The 18,394-nt window shown below is 38.1% G+C and overlaps 1 protein-coding gene across 13 annotated transcripts in view; it reads left to right on the top strand.

Annotated features, from left to right (window-relative positions):
- Positions 1 to 17,299, top strand: part of lmo7b (LIM domain 7b) — an 83,611-nt gene extending 66,312 nt beyond the window's left edge. For 7 of the 13 annotated variants that reach the window (XM_084392838.1, XM_084392847.1, XM_084392843.1 and 4 more), the window contains 7 exons: positions 10,610 to 10,654; positions 11,073 to 11,128; positions 11,216 to 11,387; positions 12,553 to 12,819; positions 14,726 to 14,834; positions 15,957 to 16,062; positions 16,811 to 17,299. In XM_084392838.1, the coding sequence (XP_084248964.1) occupies positions 10,610 to 10,654; positions 11,073 to 11,128; positions 11,216 to 11,387; positions 12,553 to 12,819; positions 14,726 to 14,834; positions 15,957 to 16,062; positions 16,811 to 16,833 (778 nt within the window). In that variant the 3' untranslated portion in view covers positions 16,834 to 17,299. Of the gene's footprint in view, positions 1 to 10,609; positions 10,655 to 11,072; positions 11,129 to 11,215; positions 11,388 to 12,552; positions 12,820 to 12,921; positions 12,952 to 14,725; positions 14,835 to 15,956; positions 16,063 to 16,810 lie in introns of all 13 variants that reach the window. The other 6 variants (XM_084392839.1, XM_084392846.1, XM_084392841.1 and 3 more) reach the window with 5 other exon arrangements.
- The last annotated feature ends 1,095 nt before the right edge of the window (positions 17,300 to 18,394 follow it).

Below are 18,394 nucleotides of genomic sequence, written 5' to 3'. Positions count from 1 at the left end.
TATTCAGGCTTTATCTCTGCAATGCCTTGACATATTGACACCAAACTTTGTATGTGTCATTGTCACTTCACTCTGACCACATCACATCACATTTGTAACTGCGCCACCTATTGGTCGAAAGTGATAATCCATTAAATCATATTTTGAATGACTTTTTATATGATTTTTCAGCCATTTCGCCTAAAATCCTCTTTAAATGTATTTAATTGCTCATTGTTGCAGATGGTCTGACACCTTCAGCCATGTTGGCATATCCTGTCATCTGCTTGCGCTTGGCCCCGATAATTGCTGCTTGCAGCTATATTTATTATTATTATTCTTCTTCCGACTGGGCGTCTATGGCAGCCCATAGAACCGATTGCGGGAAAGTTGTTTTGGTTTGACATTCTGATAGAGGACAGTCCCAACATTAAATACACCAATTTTTGTGTTTCTAAGTCATTCCCTCTAGCGCCACCACCTGTCCAAAGTTTCACTTTTATTTTGCTAATAACTTTTGAACCGTAAGGCCAATCAACAAAATTCTTTTTTCCTCTTATTTCTGAGCTCATGCCGATTCGATTGCACCCTATGATGTCATTTTCCGTCATATAAATATGGCCGCCATTTTTAATTTTCTGAAAAAGCTACTTTTTCGAACTCGTCCTAGACGGTTTGTCCGATTTGCACGAAAATTGAACCAGATCATCTTCAGGCAGTGTTGACCAAAAGTTATGGAATTCAAATTGATTCGTCAAACCGTTTTCGATAAACGCACGAATACATTTTACGTAGCTCTAGCAAAAACAGTCGTAAGGCTGTATCTCCGCAACGGTTTATCGTATTCAGACCAAACTTGGTACATGTCATCACAAGCATGACCTGAGGCTACATGCTGCGTTTCGGCGCAGCGCCACCTACTGGTCCGGAGATATGAAAAATGGCTATTTTTGCTTATAACTTCTGAACAGTTTGTCCAAAAATCATAAAATTGGTCTCGTTAGATTCAGGGCGACATGCCGAGTCGACTGATATCCAATTTTACCATATCGGCCATTTTGACTGTCGGCCATTTTGAATTATGTGCTAAAATGCTGTATTTTATGAACGCATGAACGGATTGTTACGAAACTTGGCATGGGTCATCAGCACGATGTCCTGAAGGAGTGTGAGAAGTTTCGAAACAGCGCCACCTAGTGGGGAATTTTTTTTTTCAAATGCTTATAACTTTGGGTGCGGTCGACTTATTTTCACGAGACTCATCTAATTAGACTCCTGAAACCTTGCCGAGTCCTACGATACCAAACATGCTAGGTTTTGCCTTACGGTTTGTGTAGCGTTGTGATTTAGCGCTTAAAAAACATTTGGCTATATCTTCGAAACCGCTAGTCCGATCGAGACGAAACCACCGTCAGAAGTTTGGAAACATAGGTCGATAGCTATATGTCAATGCCCAAATGCGAAAATATTGATGTTTAGGGGTAGTAAATTCCAAACAAAGTCATGTGTCAGTCATTTTTTACGTGTTTTTTCATATAAATGCCTATAACTCTGAAGCAAATTGAGATTTTTTCACCAAAACTGACACACATATGTATGGGCTCACTCTGAGGACACGTAAAAAAAATTGTGAGACTGAGCCTCTTGGTGGCGCTATAATAGAACAAAACATAAAATTCCCATTGACTTCAATACAGTTTTGTGAAATAAAATGCTATTTTCATTAAAAACCTACTTTTTCGAACTCCTCCTACACCGTTTGTCCGATTTTCACCAAAATCGAATCATATCATCTCCAGACCGTGCCGACTGAAAGTTATGGATTTCGTGTCGATTGACGAAACCGTTTTCGTATAGCGCAGCAGCAAATTTGAGGCATGATGCTAAAAGCATTATTCAGGCTTTATGTCTGCAATGCCTTGACATATTGACACCAAACTTTGCATGTGTCATTGTCACTTCACTCTGACCACATCACATTAGTTTTGTAACTGCACCACCTATTGGTCGAAAGTGATAATCCATTACATCATATTTTTAATTATTGTTTCTATGATTTTTCAGCCATTTTGCCTAAAATCCTCTTTAAATGTCTTTAATTGCTCATTGTTGCAGTTGGTCTGACACTTTCAAACATGTCGAAATGTCTTGTCGTCTTATTCTGCTTGGCCCCGGTAATTGCTGCTTGCAGCTATATTTATTATTATTATTATTATTATTATTATTCTTCTTCCGACTGGGCGTCTATGGCAGCCCATAGAACCGATTGCGGGAAAGTTGTTTTGGTTTGACATTCTGATAGAGGACAGTCCCAACATTAAATACACCAATTTTTGTGTTTCTAAGTCATTCCCTCTAGCGCCACCACCTGTCCAAAGTTTCACTTTTATTTTGCTAATAACTTTTGAACCGTAAGGCCAATCAACAAAATTCTTTTTTCCTGTTATTCCTGAGCTCATGCCGATTCGATTGCACCCTATGACGTCATTTTCCGGCTTAAAAATATGGCCGACATTTTGAATGTGCTGAAAAAGCTACTTTTTCGAACTCGTCCTAGACGGTTTGTCCGATTTGCACGAAAATTGAACCAGATCATCTTCAGGCAGTGCTGACAAAAAGTTATGGAATTCAAATTGATTCGTCAAACCGTTTTCAATAAGCGCACGAACAAATTTTACGTAGCGCTTGCGAAAACAGTCGTAGGGCTGTATCTCCGCAACGCTTTATCGGATTCAGACCAAACTTGGTACATGTCATCACAAGCATGACCTGAGGCAACATGCTGCGTTTCGGCGCAGCGCCACCTACTGGTCCGGAGATATGAAAAATGGCTATTTTTGCTTATAACTTCTGAACAGTTTGTCCAAAAATCATAAAATTGGTATCGTTACATTCAGGGCAATATGCCGATTCGTATGATATCCAGTTTTACCATATCGGCCCTTTTGACTGTCGGCCATTTTGAATTTTGTGCTAAAATACTGTATTTTAAGAATGCATGAACGAATTGTTACGAAACTTGGTATGGGTCATCAGCACGTTGTCCTGAAGGAGCGTGAGAAGTTTCGAAACAGCGCCACCTAGTGGTGAATTTTTTTTTTCAAATGCTTATAACTTTGGGTGTGGTCAACTTATTTTCACGAGACTCATCTAATTAGACTCCTGAAACCTTGCCGAGTCCTACGATACCAAACATGCTAGGTTTTGCCTTACGGTTTGTGTAGCGTTGTGATTTAGCGCTTAAAAAACATTTGGCTATATCTTCGAAACCGCTAGTCCGATCGAGACGAAACCACCGTCAGAAGTTTGGAAACATAGGTCGATAGCTATACGCCAATGCCCAAATGCGAAAATATTGATGTTTAGGGGTAGTAAATTCCAAACAAAGTCATGTGTCAGTAATTTTTTTCGTGTTTTTTCATATAAATGTCTATAACTCCGAAGTGAATTGAGATATTTTCACCAAAATTGACACACATATGTATGGGCTCACTCTGAGGACACGTAAAAAAAATTGTGGGACTGAGCCTCTTGGTGGCGCTATAATTGAACAAAATATGAAATTCCCATTGACTTCAATACAGTTTTGTGAAATAAAATGCTATACTAAACAAATGCATTGGTGTAATATTACGAAACTCAGATTGTGTCATCAGCACCATCCCCTGAAGGCAACCAAAATATTTCAAGACAGCGCCACCTAGTGGTCAAAAGTTATAACAAAATTTCCAAAAAGGCTAATAACTTTTGAATAAATCTGGCTATTGAAATGCCACGGGTCTTAATAGATTCCTTGGGTCAAGCCGAGAACATAGATACCAAGTTTTCCTTATTTGGCCAAACTTCCTGTCCGCCATCTTGATTTTCAGTCAAAACCTACTTTTTCGAACTCCTCCTAGACCGTTTGTCCGATTTTCACCAAAATCGAATCGTATCATCTCCAGACCGTGCCGACTAAAAGTTATGGATTTCGTGTCGATAGACGAAACCGTTTTCGTATAGCGCAGCAGCAAAGTTGAGGCATGATGCTAATAGCAATAATTAAGGCTTTATCTCTGCAATGCCTTGATATATTGACACCAATCTTTGTATGTGTCATTGTCACTTCACTCTGACCACATCACATCAGTTTTGTAACTGCGCCACCTATTGGTCGAAAGTGATAATCCATCAAATCATATTTTTAATTATTGTTTCTATGATTTTTCAGGCATTTTGCCTAAAATCCTCTTTAAATGTCTTTAATTGCTCATTGTTGCAGTTGGTCTGACACTTTCAGACATGTTGGCATGTCTTGTCGTCTTATTCTGCTTGGCCCCGGTAATGGCTGCTTGCAGCTATATTTAGGGGCCAAGCACCGAAGGTGCGGAGGCACCTATTGTTTTTGTTCCCGTTCTTATTAGGGGCCAAGCACCGAAGGTGCGTAGGCACCTATTGTATCCGTTCCCGTTCCTATTATTATTATTATTCTTCCTTCTTCCAACTGGGAGTCTATGGCAGCCCATAGAACCGATTGCGGGAAAGTTGTTTTGGTTTGACATTCTGATAGAGGACAGTCCCAACATTAAATACACCAATTTTGGTGTTTCTAAGTCATTCCCTCTAGCGCCACCAGCTGTCCAAAGTTTCACTTTTATTTTGCTAATAACTTTTGAAGCGTAAGGCCAATCAACAAAAATCTTTTTTTCTCTGATTCCTGAGCTCATGCCGATTCGATTGCACCATATGATGTCATTGTCCGGCATATAAATATGGCCGCCATTTTGAATGTGCTGAAAAAGCTACTTTTTCGAACTCGTCCTAGACGGTTTGTCCGATTTGCACGAAAATTGAACCAGATAATCTTCAGGTAGAGCTGACAAAAAGTTATGGAATTCAAATTGATTCGTCAAACTGTTTTCGAATAACGCTCGAACAAATTTTACGTAGCGCTTGCAAAAACAGTCGTAGGGCTGTATCTCCGCAACGCTTTATCGGATTCAGACCAAAATTGGTACATGTCATGACAAGCATGACCTGAGGCGACATGCTGCGTTTCGGCGCAGCGCTACCTACTGGTCCGGAGATATGAAAAATGGCTATTTTTGCTTATAACTTCTGAACAGTTTGTCCAAAAATCATAAAATTGGTCTTGTTAGATTCAGGGCAACATGCTGAGTCGACTGATATCCATTTTTCCCCAATCAGCCATTTTGGCTGTCGGCCATTCTGAATTATGTGCAAAAATGCTGTATTTTATGAACGCGTGAACGTATCGTTACAAAACTCGGAATGGATCATCAGCACGATGCCCTGAAGGAGCCTGAGAAGTTTCGAAACAGTGCCACCTAGTGGTGAATTTTTTTTTCCAAATGTTTCCAAATGCTTATAACTTTGGGTGTGGTCGACTTATTTTCACGAGACTCATCTCATTAGAGTCCTGAATCGTTGCCGAGTCCCACGATACCAAACATGCTAGGTTTTGCCTTACGGTTTGTGTAGCGTTGTGATTTAGCGCTTAAAAAACATTTGGCTATATCTTCGAAACCGCTAGTCCGATCGAGACGAAACCACCGTCAGAAGTTTGGAAACATAGGTCGATAGCTATACACCAATGCCCAAATGCGAAAATATTGATGTTTAAGGGTAGTAAATTCCAATCAAAGTCATGTGTCAGTCATTTTTTACGTGTTTTTTCATATAAATGTCTATAACTCCGAAGCGAATTGAGATATTTTCACCAAAATCGACACACATATGTACGAGCTCACTCTGAGGACATGTAAAAAAAATGGTGGGACTCAGCCTCTTGGTGGCGCTATAATAGAACAAAACATGAAATTCCCATTGACTTCAATACAGTTTTGTGAAATAAAATGCTATACTAAACAAATGCATTGGTGTAATATTACGAAACTCAAAATGTGCCATCAGCACCATCCCCTGAAAGTACCCAAAATATTTCGAGACAGTGCCACCTAGTGGTCAAAAGTTATAACAAAATTTCCAAATAGGCTAATAACTTTTGAATAAATCTGGCTACTGAAATGCCACTGGTCTTAATAGATTCCCTGGGTCAAGCCGAGAACATAGATACCAAGTTTTCCTTATTTGGCCTAGGTTCCTGTCCGCCATCTTGATTTTCAGTCAAAACCTACTTTTTCGAACTCCTCCTAGACCGTTTGTCCAATTTTCACCAAAATCGAATCGTATCATCTCCAGACTATGCTGAATAAAAGTTATGGATTTCGTGTCAATAGACGAAACCGTTTTCGTATAGTGTAGCAGCAAAGTTGAGGCATGATGCTAAAAGCACTATTCAGGCTTTATCTCTGCAATGCCTTGACATATTGACACCAAACTTTATATGTGTCATTGTCACTTCACTCTGACCACATCACATCAGTTTTGTAACTGCGCCACCTATTGGTCGAAAGTGATAATCCATTAAATCATATTTTGAATGACTTTTTATATGATTTTTCAGCCATTTCGCCTAAAATCCTCTTTAAATGTATTTAATTTCTCATTGTTGCAGTTGGTCTGACACCTTCAGCCATGTTGGCATATCCTGTCGTCTGCTTGCGCTTGGCCCCGATAATTGCTGCTTGCAGCTATATTTAGGGGCCAAGCACCGAAGGTGCGGAGGCACCTATTGTGTTTGTTCCGGTTCTTATTATTATTATTATTATTATTATTATTCTTCTTCCGACTGGGCGTCTATGGCAGCCCATAGAACCGATTGCGGGAAAGTTGTTTTGGTTTGACATTCTGATAGAGGACAGTCCCAACATTAAATACACCAATTTTTGTGTTTCTAAGTCATTCCCTCTAGCGCCACCACCTGTCCAAAGTTTCACTTTTATTTTGCTAATAACTTTTGAACCGTAAGGCCAATCAACAAAATTCTTTTTTCCTCTTATTTCTGAGCTCATGCCGATTCGATTGCACCCTATGATGTCATTTTCCGTCATATAAATATGGCCGCCATTTTTAATTTTCTGAAAAAGCTACTTTTTCGAACTCGTCCTAGACGGTTTGTCCGATTTGCACGAAAATTGAACCAGATCATCTTCAGGCAGTGTTGACCAAAAGTTATGGAATTCAAATTGATTCGTCAAACCGTTTTCGATAAACGCACGAATACATTTTACGTAGCTCTAGCAAAAACAGTCGTAAGGCTGTATCTCCGCAACGGTTTATCGTATTCAGACCAAACTTGGTACATGTACTCACAAGCATGACCTGAGGCTACATGCTGCGTTTCGGCGCAGCGCCACCTACAGGTCCGGAGATATGAAAAATGGCTATTTTTGCTTATAACTTCTAAACAGTTTGTCCAAAAATCATAAAATTGGTATCGTTACATTCAGGGCAATATGCCGATTCGTATGATATCCAGTTTTACCATATCGGCCCTTTTGACTGTCGGCCATTTTGAATTTTGTGCTAAAATACTGTATTTTAAGAATGCATGAACGAATTGTTACGAAACTTGGTATGGGTCATCAGCACGTTGTCCTGAAGGAGCGTGAGAAGTTTCGAAACAGCGCCACCTAGTGGTGAATTTTTTTTTTAAAATGCTTATAACTTTGGGTGTGGTCAACTTATTTTCACGAGACTCTTCTAATTAGACTCCTGAAACCTTGCCGAGTCCTACGATACCAAACATGCTAGGTTTTGCCTTACGGTTTGTGTAGCGTTGTGATTTAGCGCTTAAAAAACATTTGGCTATATCTTCGAAACCGCTAGTCCGATCGAGACGAAACCACCGTCAGAAGTTTGGAAACATAGGTCGATAGCTATACACCAATGCCCAAATGCGAAAATATTGATGTTTAGGGGTAGTAAATTCCAAACAAAGTCATGTGTCAGTCATTTTTTACGTGTTTTTTCATATAAATGCCTATAACTCTGAAGCAAATTGAGATTTTTTCACCAAAACTGACACACATATGTATGGGCTCACTCTGAGGACACGTAAAAAAAATTGTGAGACTGAGCCTCTTGGTGGCGCTATAATAGAACAAAACATAAAATTCCCATTGACTTCAATACAGTTTTGTGAAATAAAATGCTATTTTCATTAAAAACCTACTTTTTCGAACTCCTCCTACACCGTTTGTCCGATTTTCACCAAAATCGAATCATATCATCTCCAGACCGTGCCGACTGAAAGTTATGGATTTCGTGTCGATTGACGAAACCGTTTTCGTATAGCGCAGCAGCAAATTTGAGGCATGATGCTAAAAGCATTATTCAGGCTTTATGTCTGCAATGCCTTGACATATTGACACCAAACTTTGCATGTGTCATTGTCACTTCACTCTGACCACATCACATCAGTTTTGTAACTGCACCACCTATTGGTCGAAAGTGATAATCCATTACATCATATTTTTAATTATTGTTTCTATGATTTTTCAGCCATTTTGCCTAAAATCCTCTTTAAATGTCTTTAATTGCTCAATGTTGCAGTTGGTCTGACACTTTCAAACATGTCGAAATGTCTTGTCGTCTTATTCTGCTTGGCCCCGGTAATTGCTGCTTGCAGCTATATTTATTATTATTATTCTTCTTCCGACTGGGCGTCTATGGCAGCCCATAGAACCGATTGCGGGAAAGTTGTTTTGGTTTGACATTCTGATAGAGGACAGTCCCAACATTAAATACACCAATTTTTGTGTTTCTAAGTCATTCCCTCTAGCGCCACCACCTGTCCAAAGTTTCACTTTTATTTTGCTAATAACTTTTGAACCGTAAGGCCAATCAACAAAATTCTTTTTTCCTCTTATTTCTGAGCTCATGCCGATTCGATTGCACCCTATGACGTCATTTTTCGTCATATAAATATGGCCGCCATTTTTAATTTTCTGAAAAAGCTACTTTTTCGAACTCGTCCTAGACGGTTTGTCCGATTTGCACGAAAATTGAACCAGATCATCTTCAGGCAGTGTTGACCAAAAGTTATGGAATTCAAATTGATTCATCAAACCGTTTTCGATAAACGCACGAATACATTTTACGTAGCGCTAGCAAAAACAGTCGTAAGGCTGTATCTCCGCAAAGGTTTATCGTATTCAGACCAAACTTGGTACATGTACTCACAAGCATGACCTGAGGCTACATGCTGTGTTTCGGCGCAGCGCCACCTACTGGTCCGGAGATATGAAAAATGGCTATTTTTGCTTATAACTTCTGAACATTTTGTCCAAAAATCATAAAATTGGTCTCGTTAGATTCAGGGCAACATGCCGAGTCGACTGATATAAAATTTTACCATATCGGCCATTTTGACTGTCGGCCATTTTTAATTTTGTGCTAAAATGCTGTATTTTAAGAACGCATGAACGGATTGTTACGAAACTCGGTATGGGTCATCAGCACGATGTTCTGAAGGAGCGTGAGAAGTTTCGAAACAGCGCCACCTAGTGGTGAATTTTATTTTTCAAATGCTTATAACTTTGGGTGTGGTCGACTTATTTTCACCAAACTCATCTCATTAGACTCCTGAATCCTTGCCGAGTCCAACGATACCAAATATGCTAGGTTTCGCCTTACGGTTTGTGTAGCGTTGTGATTTAGCGCTTAAAAAACATTTGGCTATATCTTTGAAACCGCTAGTCCAATCGAGACGAAACCACCGTCAGAAGTTTGGAAACATAGGTCGATAGCTATACGCCAATGACCAAATGCGAAAATATTGATGTTTAGGGGTAGTAAATTCCAAACAAAGTCATGTGTCAGTCATTTTTTACGTGTTTTTTCATATAAATGCCTATAACTCTGAAGCGAATTGAGATATTTTCACCAAAACTGACACACATATGTATGGGCTCACTCTGAGGACACGTAAAAAAAATTGTGGGACTGAGCCTCTTGGTGGCGCTATAATAGAACAAAACATGAAATTCCCATTGACTTCAATAGAGTTTTGTGAAATAAAATGCTATTTTCATTCAAAACCTACTTTTTCGAACTCCTCCTACACCGATTGTCCGATTTTCACCAAAATCGAATCATATCATCTCCAGACTGTGCCGACTGAAAGTTATGGATTTCGTGTCGATTGCCGAAACCGTTTTCGTATAGCGCAGCAGCAAATTTGAGGCATGATGCGAAAAGCATTATTCAGGCTTTATCTCTGCAATGCCTTGACATATTGACACCAAACTTTGTATGTGTCATTGTCACTTCACTCTGACCACATCACATCAGTTTTGTAACTGCGCCACCTATTGGTCGAAAGTGATAATCCATTAAATCATATTTTTAATTACTGTTTATATGATTTTTCAGGCATTTCGCCTAAAATCTTCTTTAAATGTCTTTAATTGCTGATTGTTGCAGTTGATCTGACACTTTCAGCAATGTTGGCATGTCTTGTCGTCTTATTCTGCTTGGCCCCGGTAATTGCTGCTTGCAGCTATATTTATTATTATTTTAGCATTAGTTTTTTTTTAAATAAATCACACTAAATTACCATGTTAAATTGACAGCCCTAATTAATATGTATTGTTAATTTCTGAAGTAGTAGTAGTGAAATATTCTTGTATTGAGTGCAGTGTGGAGTTGCATGTACATGTTGCTGTTGCTTTGGTCATTGCTTGCATGTCTCTCTATGTGCTGCTTCTGCTCTGTCCTGCTTCAGCTCAGAGGAGTCCTATGGGTTTGCCAAGCTTACAGTTTCCGACAGGTCAGTTTGCTTTTATGGCTATATTTGCTTCTTTTAATGGCTTTTGTGGCATAAAGAAAGATGTTATGTAGTAAATCTGGCAGCACTTATTTCTGTACTGAAAGATTTTCCACTGTCTTAAAGGGAACGTGTGTATTATTTTCGATTATTAAAATACTTTCTCACTTTAATGGGAAGAGAAAGGTAAGCAAGAGAATGTTAACAATTCTGAACGTTAATTCTGATTACAATTCCATTTAGTAATATTTCACATTGCCTTATCTTTCTCATCACATTCAGTTCTGTCCTCATTGCCAGATATTTTGCAGGCATTTATTGTTGGTGATGCAAAAATAGCACACTTCACATTTAAAGTTAGGCTTGCAGTGGTCATGTGTTTTTTTTCACTCTTTTTCTTTCATGTGCTTATGTTGGCTAGGACAAAGTCAAAATCTACCCCTGCACTTGAAAGCCTTCACAAACAAGATGCTAAAGGTCTGATTACTTTTCATTTTGATTAATCTTATGCAAGTTGTGAGTTATACAATAATGCTCCTCTTCTCTGGCTTGTCCCTGCATTAGCTGCAGGGAGCGGTAAAAAGAAGGGACAGCTGTCACAGGCAGAAAAGGAACGTCTGCAGATCCTGGAGGAGATGAGGAAGAAAACGCAGCTCCTCACAGACGGCAGTTGGATCCGTCAGCGAAATGCCAGCACCAACAAAGAGTCCATCACTGCGGGAACGTCAATCAAGAGGTCCCAATGAATAAACTGAATAAACATTTTCCCTTGTACTGTTTAGCACAGATTCTCTTTGTCAGCTTGTACTACTGTTTAAATGTTTGAAAAGTGTGACGCACTGAAAATTGAGCTTTGCCATCGCAGGAACTTTTTTTTAAATATGTTAATAGTTAAAATATATTAAAATAGAAAACGGTTCTTTTAAATTCTAATAATATTTCACAATATTACTGTTTTTACTAGTGGTCGACCAATATTGTTTTTTTTTTTGTATTGCATATATATCATTTTTTTTAATTAGTATTTAATACATTTGAAATAAATGTTTTAAAATCTTCAAAATATGCTTATACTTTAGATGGCAACTTCTTGATTCTTCAATCCTATTACAGTATTTTTCACAAAGAAAGTAATTGTTTAAAAATATATGAATAAAAAGGAAGTAAACTGTAATGGGACTCAGTAATCTGCTAAGTTTGTGCGCACTGGGAATCATATTTTGTCAAATAAAGACAAGGTAACACTAATTTTACATACAGCACACAGTCAAAATTGCATTCAATTGGATATAGCGCTGCATATTTTTAAATCAAGGGTTTAAAGTTTGTTAATCGTGCGTCTCCAGTGAAGCTGAACTCTCCTGTCTGCATTTAATTCACACGGACCGAACGTCACACACAGAGTAACGCGTTTATGCAGGCTACAAATGTGCACTTCAGAAAAGTTTGCAAGGTTTGTGAAATTAAATGTTTATTAGATATTCAGAGATTTGTTTAAATTATATAAATGCGTATATGCAGAATGCTGACAGTAAATGAGGATGTATACTAGTGTTTGCCTACCGTTTACTTTTTTTTTTTTCTTTTTTTTTCTTTCTTTTTTTAACAGTTCTATCTAATAACGTATTAAATATGACTGTTAAACAAAGACCGTAAACGCTTCTAACACATCGGCCAATTAGAAAAACCAATAAGAAAAACTATATTGGTCGACCTCTAGTTTTTACTGTATTTTGATTAAATATGCTGTCTTGAGCAACTGAGCATAAGAGACTTCTTTCCAAAACATAAAAAAAATATAATAATCCTACTGACCCCAAACTTTTGAATAATAGTGTACTTTTTGTCAACCAGGAATGCATCATTTCCAGTCTGTCTTTAACATCTCAATCTCTTCGCAGATATGAATCGCTGGAGAACCTCCACTCGACCAGCTCCTGGTCCAGGCAGTCCTACACTTCAGGCATCACAAACAGACCCCATTCTGTTGTGGGAAGCACTGGTTCTTACAGTAGAGGACGCAGCAGCTTGGGCCCTGGCTCAGCGATCTTCTCTACTGGTCTTAAACAGAGCTCCTTGTCAGCCTCCAACTTTCACACTCCACCAATCACAACTACGCCTGAGCCCTCGGTCCCTGAGTCCCGTTCAGACTCTCAGCAGAGTGGCAGGTATGAACTAGTCAAAGCAACCAAAGCACTGCTTTATGTAAAATGCATATTCAGTTTAAACACCTTTAAGGCGATTTTAAGTGCAGCTCTTTTTTTCTTAAGGATCTCACTCTACTTGACCTTTAACCCCAGGTATTTTAGCAATCAGTGACTATGGTCGGAATGGTATACTCGTGTACTGCATATTGCAGCATATGACGTGGCGTACACTATCGTTCAAAAGTTTGGGATCAGTACAATTGTAAAAAAAAAATATTAGTTAATACTTGTATTCAGCAAGGATGGAAAAATTTATCAAAAATGAGAGAAATATATTTCAAATAAATTATCTTCTTTTGAACTTTCTATTCATCGAATCCTGATTTTTTTTTTTTAATTTTTTTTTTATCTTAATTATCTTATCTTAGTGTCTTAAAGGAACACTCCACCGTTTTTTGAAATAGGGCTTATTCACTTTCTTTCCTACATTTAGATAGGTGGGCAAATGCATTTTTGTCTCAGTGCATGCATTGTTTTAGTTTGACAGGGTCGGCGCTAGCTTAGCTTAGCATAATGAATGGAATCCTTTGTTGCCAGCTAGCATGTCCTGAGTAAAAGTGATATAAAAAATAAAAAAAAACCACCTAATTACTTCTTGTGGCCTGCGTATTCACAACAAGTACAAATAGCGATGCAGATTAACACTAGGCGATTTCCTAGGCAGATATTGACTTATATATTAAGGACTATATTAGGGGGAAGCACAGGCGAAGCACTGCTACTTGGGCGTGATATCTCTGCGCCCAAGTAGCAGTGCTTTGCCTGTGCTTCCCCCTAATATAGTCCCAAGTCAATATCTGCCTAGGAAATTAGTTTTTTTTTATTTATTTTTTTTATATCACTTTTACTCAGGACATGCTAGCTGGCAACAAAGGATTCCATTCATTATGCTAAGCTAAGCTAGCGCCGACCCTGTCAAACTAAAACAATGCATGCACTGAGACAAAAATGCATTTGCCCACCTATCTAAATGTAGGAAAGAAGAATAAGCCCTATTTCAAAAAACGGTGGAGTGTTCCTTTAAAATATTAAGCAGCTCAACTGTTCAACATTTATAATGAGAAATGTTTCTTCAGTACAAAATCAGCATATTAGAATAATTGATCTGAAGGATCATGTGACACTGAAAACTGGAGTAATGATGCTGAAAATTCAGCTTTTGTCATCACAGGAATACATGTATAAATTTTAAAATGGATTAAAATAGAAAACAGTCATTTTAAACTGCAAAAAACATTTCAAAATATTACTGTTTCTACTGTATTTTATCAGTCTTGGTGAGCATAAAAAACTAATCTTACTGACACCAAACATTTAAACGGTAGTGTACAAAATATGCTGCATTGACTAATGTATTGCATACAATGTTTGAAAAACAGTATGTGAAAGAGTAAGCAATATTTCTTGTAAATAGTTGTATGCTACAAAACCTCACAACGTTCCAGGCTAAATCAACCATTTGTGGTCTAGTTCATCTTGGGAAATGCTGTTAATTTGTAATCTAATTTTGTGTAAAACTTTTTGCTGTTTTATAAATATGCAGTCAAAGAATGTAAAATGTGAAAATTATTATTGCTTCCAGTCCATTTGTTACACTGAAAGCTCAAGTGGAGAGTATTGCATGCATTGTTGGAAGCAGTATCCCACACAGCGCGCATTTTGACAATTTGGGTATTCCATGGAACACTGTGCATGCTGTGTTAATGTGTACAGTATACATGCAGCGTAGTATGCTATTCCGAACCTTTCAGTACTCTGCCGCCATCCTCTTCTGTTAAATGCAGTCAAATCAGGGAAAGGGCAGAGCAAATGCTGTCTTGTTTCTGACATTGACACTGACTCTGACACTGGCATGTGGTGCCTGTAGGCTGCTCAGTGGCAGGCGGATGTGCTCGAGGTGCGAGCAGCCTCTAGGGAAGGGAGCCGCCATGGTCATCGATTCCCTGGAGCTCTGCTTTCACATTGGTTGCTTCAAGGTGAGACTAGAGGTCACCTGAAACTAAGAGCGAGCGGGCCCTTCCGTGGATCCGTTGCACCTAGCCTGGGTTTTTAACCTTCAGCATTTGGGGCAACAGGAGATCATTAGCCACCTAACATCAATACATTCTTCTATTTTGCTGTAGGCAATCAGATTACAAGCATGCAAAACAAATTAGAAATGGTGTAGATTTCTATTCTAATTCATACTTTGATTCAAACCTGGGATTTATGTAAGAACATTTTCACAAAATCATTCCAGAACTCTTATCTGAACGTGTTTTAATTCCAAGTTAAAAATGTTTTTGTTGAATTGGAAGACATCGTAAGTCCAGCCTGTTTTCTGATTGCCTTATTGCCAGTTAACTTGACAAAATAAACGCTCCTTCCGGCTAACCTCTGCACAACCAATTAAAGGCTAACCTGACCAGAACCCTGCCAGTCACTGAACACACAGGCTTTTCTAAACACAAAACTATACCGCATTTTCCGGATTTTTAATTTTTTTTTGTAATCCAAAACATGCTGAGATTTATATTCCAAAATGACGCATGTAATGATTTAAGTGAGAGGAACCAAAATATGTATTTATAGTGTTAATAATGGTTTTAAAAGTGTTGTTTTATTTGTTTGGACATTACATTATTTCTGAATGTAATAAAATGTGACGTACACCTATTTAAAAAAAAAAAAAAAAAAAAAAAAATTCTTTCAACAAATTATAGTGCGACCTTTATAGTCTGGTGTGATTTATTTTCCGGAAAATAAGGTATTTGCTTTGATCTTTGGTCTCTTGCATTCCTTCTAATGATGTTTGTCCCTTTTAGATTCCTGTATGTGGTTGCAGGGGTTATTTTGTTTACGGTAACCGGTAACTGCTTGTTTCTTCACTGCAGCACAGGACCGTTACATCACTGCTTCAACAGCTTTGACTAAAAAAATAAAAAATAAATCACCTTTTCAAATGTAGCTATGGTGGAGGATCTGCTCACACTGACCCAATTATTAGCATTTCTGATTTGGGAGGCTTTGACTTTCTGCATGGAGTCATGGGAAGAAAAGGGTTCTGTCCTCTCATCTTGATGTGTATCCGGACTCACTGTTTCTTGTTGATCTTGCAGTGTGTCAGCTGCAGGACTGACCTTGGGAGAGGGGTTGAGTCCGGAGCTCAGGTCAGAGTCAGACACAGACAGCTCTTCTGTAACAACTGCTACAGCAGAATCAGAGGTAAGCAGCAACCAACATGCCATTATATAAACGTATACAATTCAGCGGTTGCTTTGAGTGTCCATACTAGGATCGGTGTCAAGAATGCTATTCCTTGATTAAATGACACTGCTAACACTGCAAATAGTTACAAACTACTGCTTCATTCTATCCAAATGACTCTAGATCACTTGCCCTCACTTATATTATATTATATTATATTATATTATATTATATTATATTATATTATATTCAACACTTTTTAATAAGGCTTCATTAGTTAACATTCGTTAACTGCTTTAGTTAACAGACTAAGAATGAACAATACTTCTACATCATTTATTAATCTAAGTTAATGTTAATTTCAACATTTACTAATACATTAAAATCAAAAGTTGAGCATATTGGGGCTACAATTAAAGGGAATGAAGCTGAATTTGACAATTTATGGTCCCCTTTTTTAGTAGTCTCCCTCAAAATGTATCACAGGTTTGTCAACAAGGTCGACTACATCTGATTTGGAAATATTAATGCGCCTCTATAAGCTGCTGTAAGGTATAATCTGTATATGTTATTATGTGTATGTCTCTCTCAGTTATATGAGGGATTGAGTTCCCCCCCCCCCCATTGAGTTTTTGTTTGAAAATTCCTTTATCGTTTTGATCCTTAGCTCAGTTACATTCATAAATGGAGGGCTCTCAGTGAAACCTGCTTTAGTTTTTAAGAGCAGCTCAATGCTAACTGAAAGACTCTATGCATTTTCTCTTAGTCTGTCCCTCCTTCTCCAAGTGACCAGATTACCTTGCAACAGATCGAAGAGGAGTGTACCACAGAAACGGCCTCAGGAATCACAACTATTAGTCAAATCTAAACACTTTATCCACAGCTTACTTTCACAGCTTTGACAATCAATACATTGAGACTGATATTTCTGCGATTGTTCTTATAGCGTGACAGCTACGTAGTGAAGAGTTAGAACATGTTATTGTGATCACTGCTGAAACCCCTGAGGTTGTTTCTGTACTGGCTGACATCCGTGGTGAGATGTAATAAGATGTCATGCTGAACAGTTACGCATTCCATGTGGCAAGTAATAACATGTCTAATCTGTCTCATGACTTCCTAAGAACTGTTTTATATTTAACTTTTTTGATGCAAGTCCTTGTTGAGAACTAATATGTTTAGCATATATGTTATTGTCATGTCTTTAATATAAGCTTTCCTCTCATAATTATTTAATAAATGATCTAGCACACTTTATTTGGTAATGAATCACTTTTTCCCCCTCTTATTGGTAGAAATCACATAGTGGTGATGGTGGAGGGAACGGGATGTAAAGGTTAAGTCACTGTTCTGTATCAATTAAATTAAGAGGAATCTTATGTGCTAAAGTTTTTAACAAGCTGCTTAACAATAGGTGGTAATAATGTAAAATTTATTTTATTTTGAAATGTTCTCCAGTAGGTGGCACTCTGGGTGTAACTGGCATAAATCTGTTATTTCCATTTAATAGATGCTAGGTTCTGCCAATCAGATGGCTTGCTAATAGAGGTTCTATTGCATATAATTGTAAGATCAAATTACCTGGGATGGCTCTTTCCGTGCCCCTATGCTGGACGCTTTTATTGGAAATTGACGTGGTTTTTCAGTCTCTCTCCCTGTATGTCATAGCCTAGTTAAAACTGGCTAAACTAATAAGTGTTGCCATGGAAATAAAGCTTAATTTTAAATACAAAATTATGGACTGAAACTGTTTTCACTGAAACACTAAACCCCCTTATTTCTTTTAAAAACATCTTACTGCAGCCCATTTTGTCTGTATCATTATCTCTTCATATCCTGAAACAGATACATACTTCAGTCCTAATTTGGGTAATTTAAGAGTGGCTGTAGAGCATCACCAGACTTTTCTGCTTCCTGTCATTAACTTGCTTCCACAGTTATATCCATTCCCACCACTGTAAACTCATTCTCTATGGCTCTAACAGTGCAGTACTTAATTGCCCTCTGGAGTGTTGGCATAACAACCGCTTCCTGCGTTGCTTTTTGCGGAATTTACTGTTTTTTTTTATTTTATTTAAAACAAAATTTATTAAAAATTCGCACGACTAAGCGCTTCAATTGGTTTTGGTGGAAAAACAACCCAACGAGGAACACCATCTGCAATGGCGGGAATGCGACTTTGTTCTTCTGGTGTTTTTATCCTGACATATCCAGTTGATTAGCATACCAGTGTAAATGGTGCACATCTGCCACCTACTGGCCTGGAGAGGGAAGCACTGGATTTGTGGGTGAATGGTTCCTTTAAAAAGGGGGTTATGGTTTTAATTGACCCAGAAATCAAAATTGTATC

The sequence above is a fragment of the Rutilus rutilus genome (assembly GCF_951802725.1).
Source record: "Rutilus rutilus genome assembly, chromosome: 2".
Taxonomy (NCBI): Eukaryota; Metazoa; Chordata; class Actinopteri; order Cypriniformes; family Leuciscidae; genus Rutilus; species Rutilus rutilus.
The sequence above is the reverse complement of the archived record's forward strand: the minus strand, read 5'-3'. Positions and strand labels throughout refer to the sequence as shown.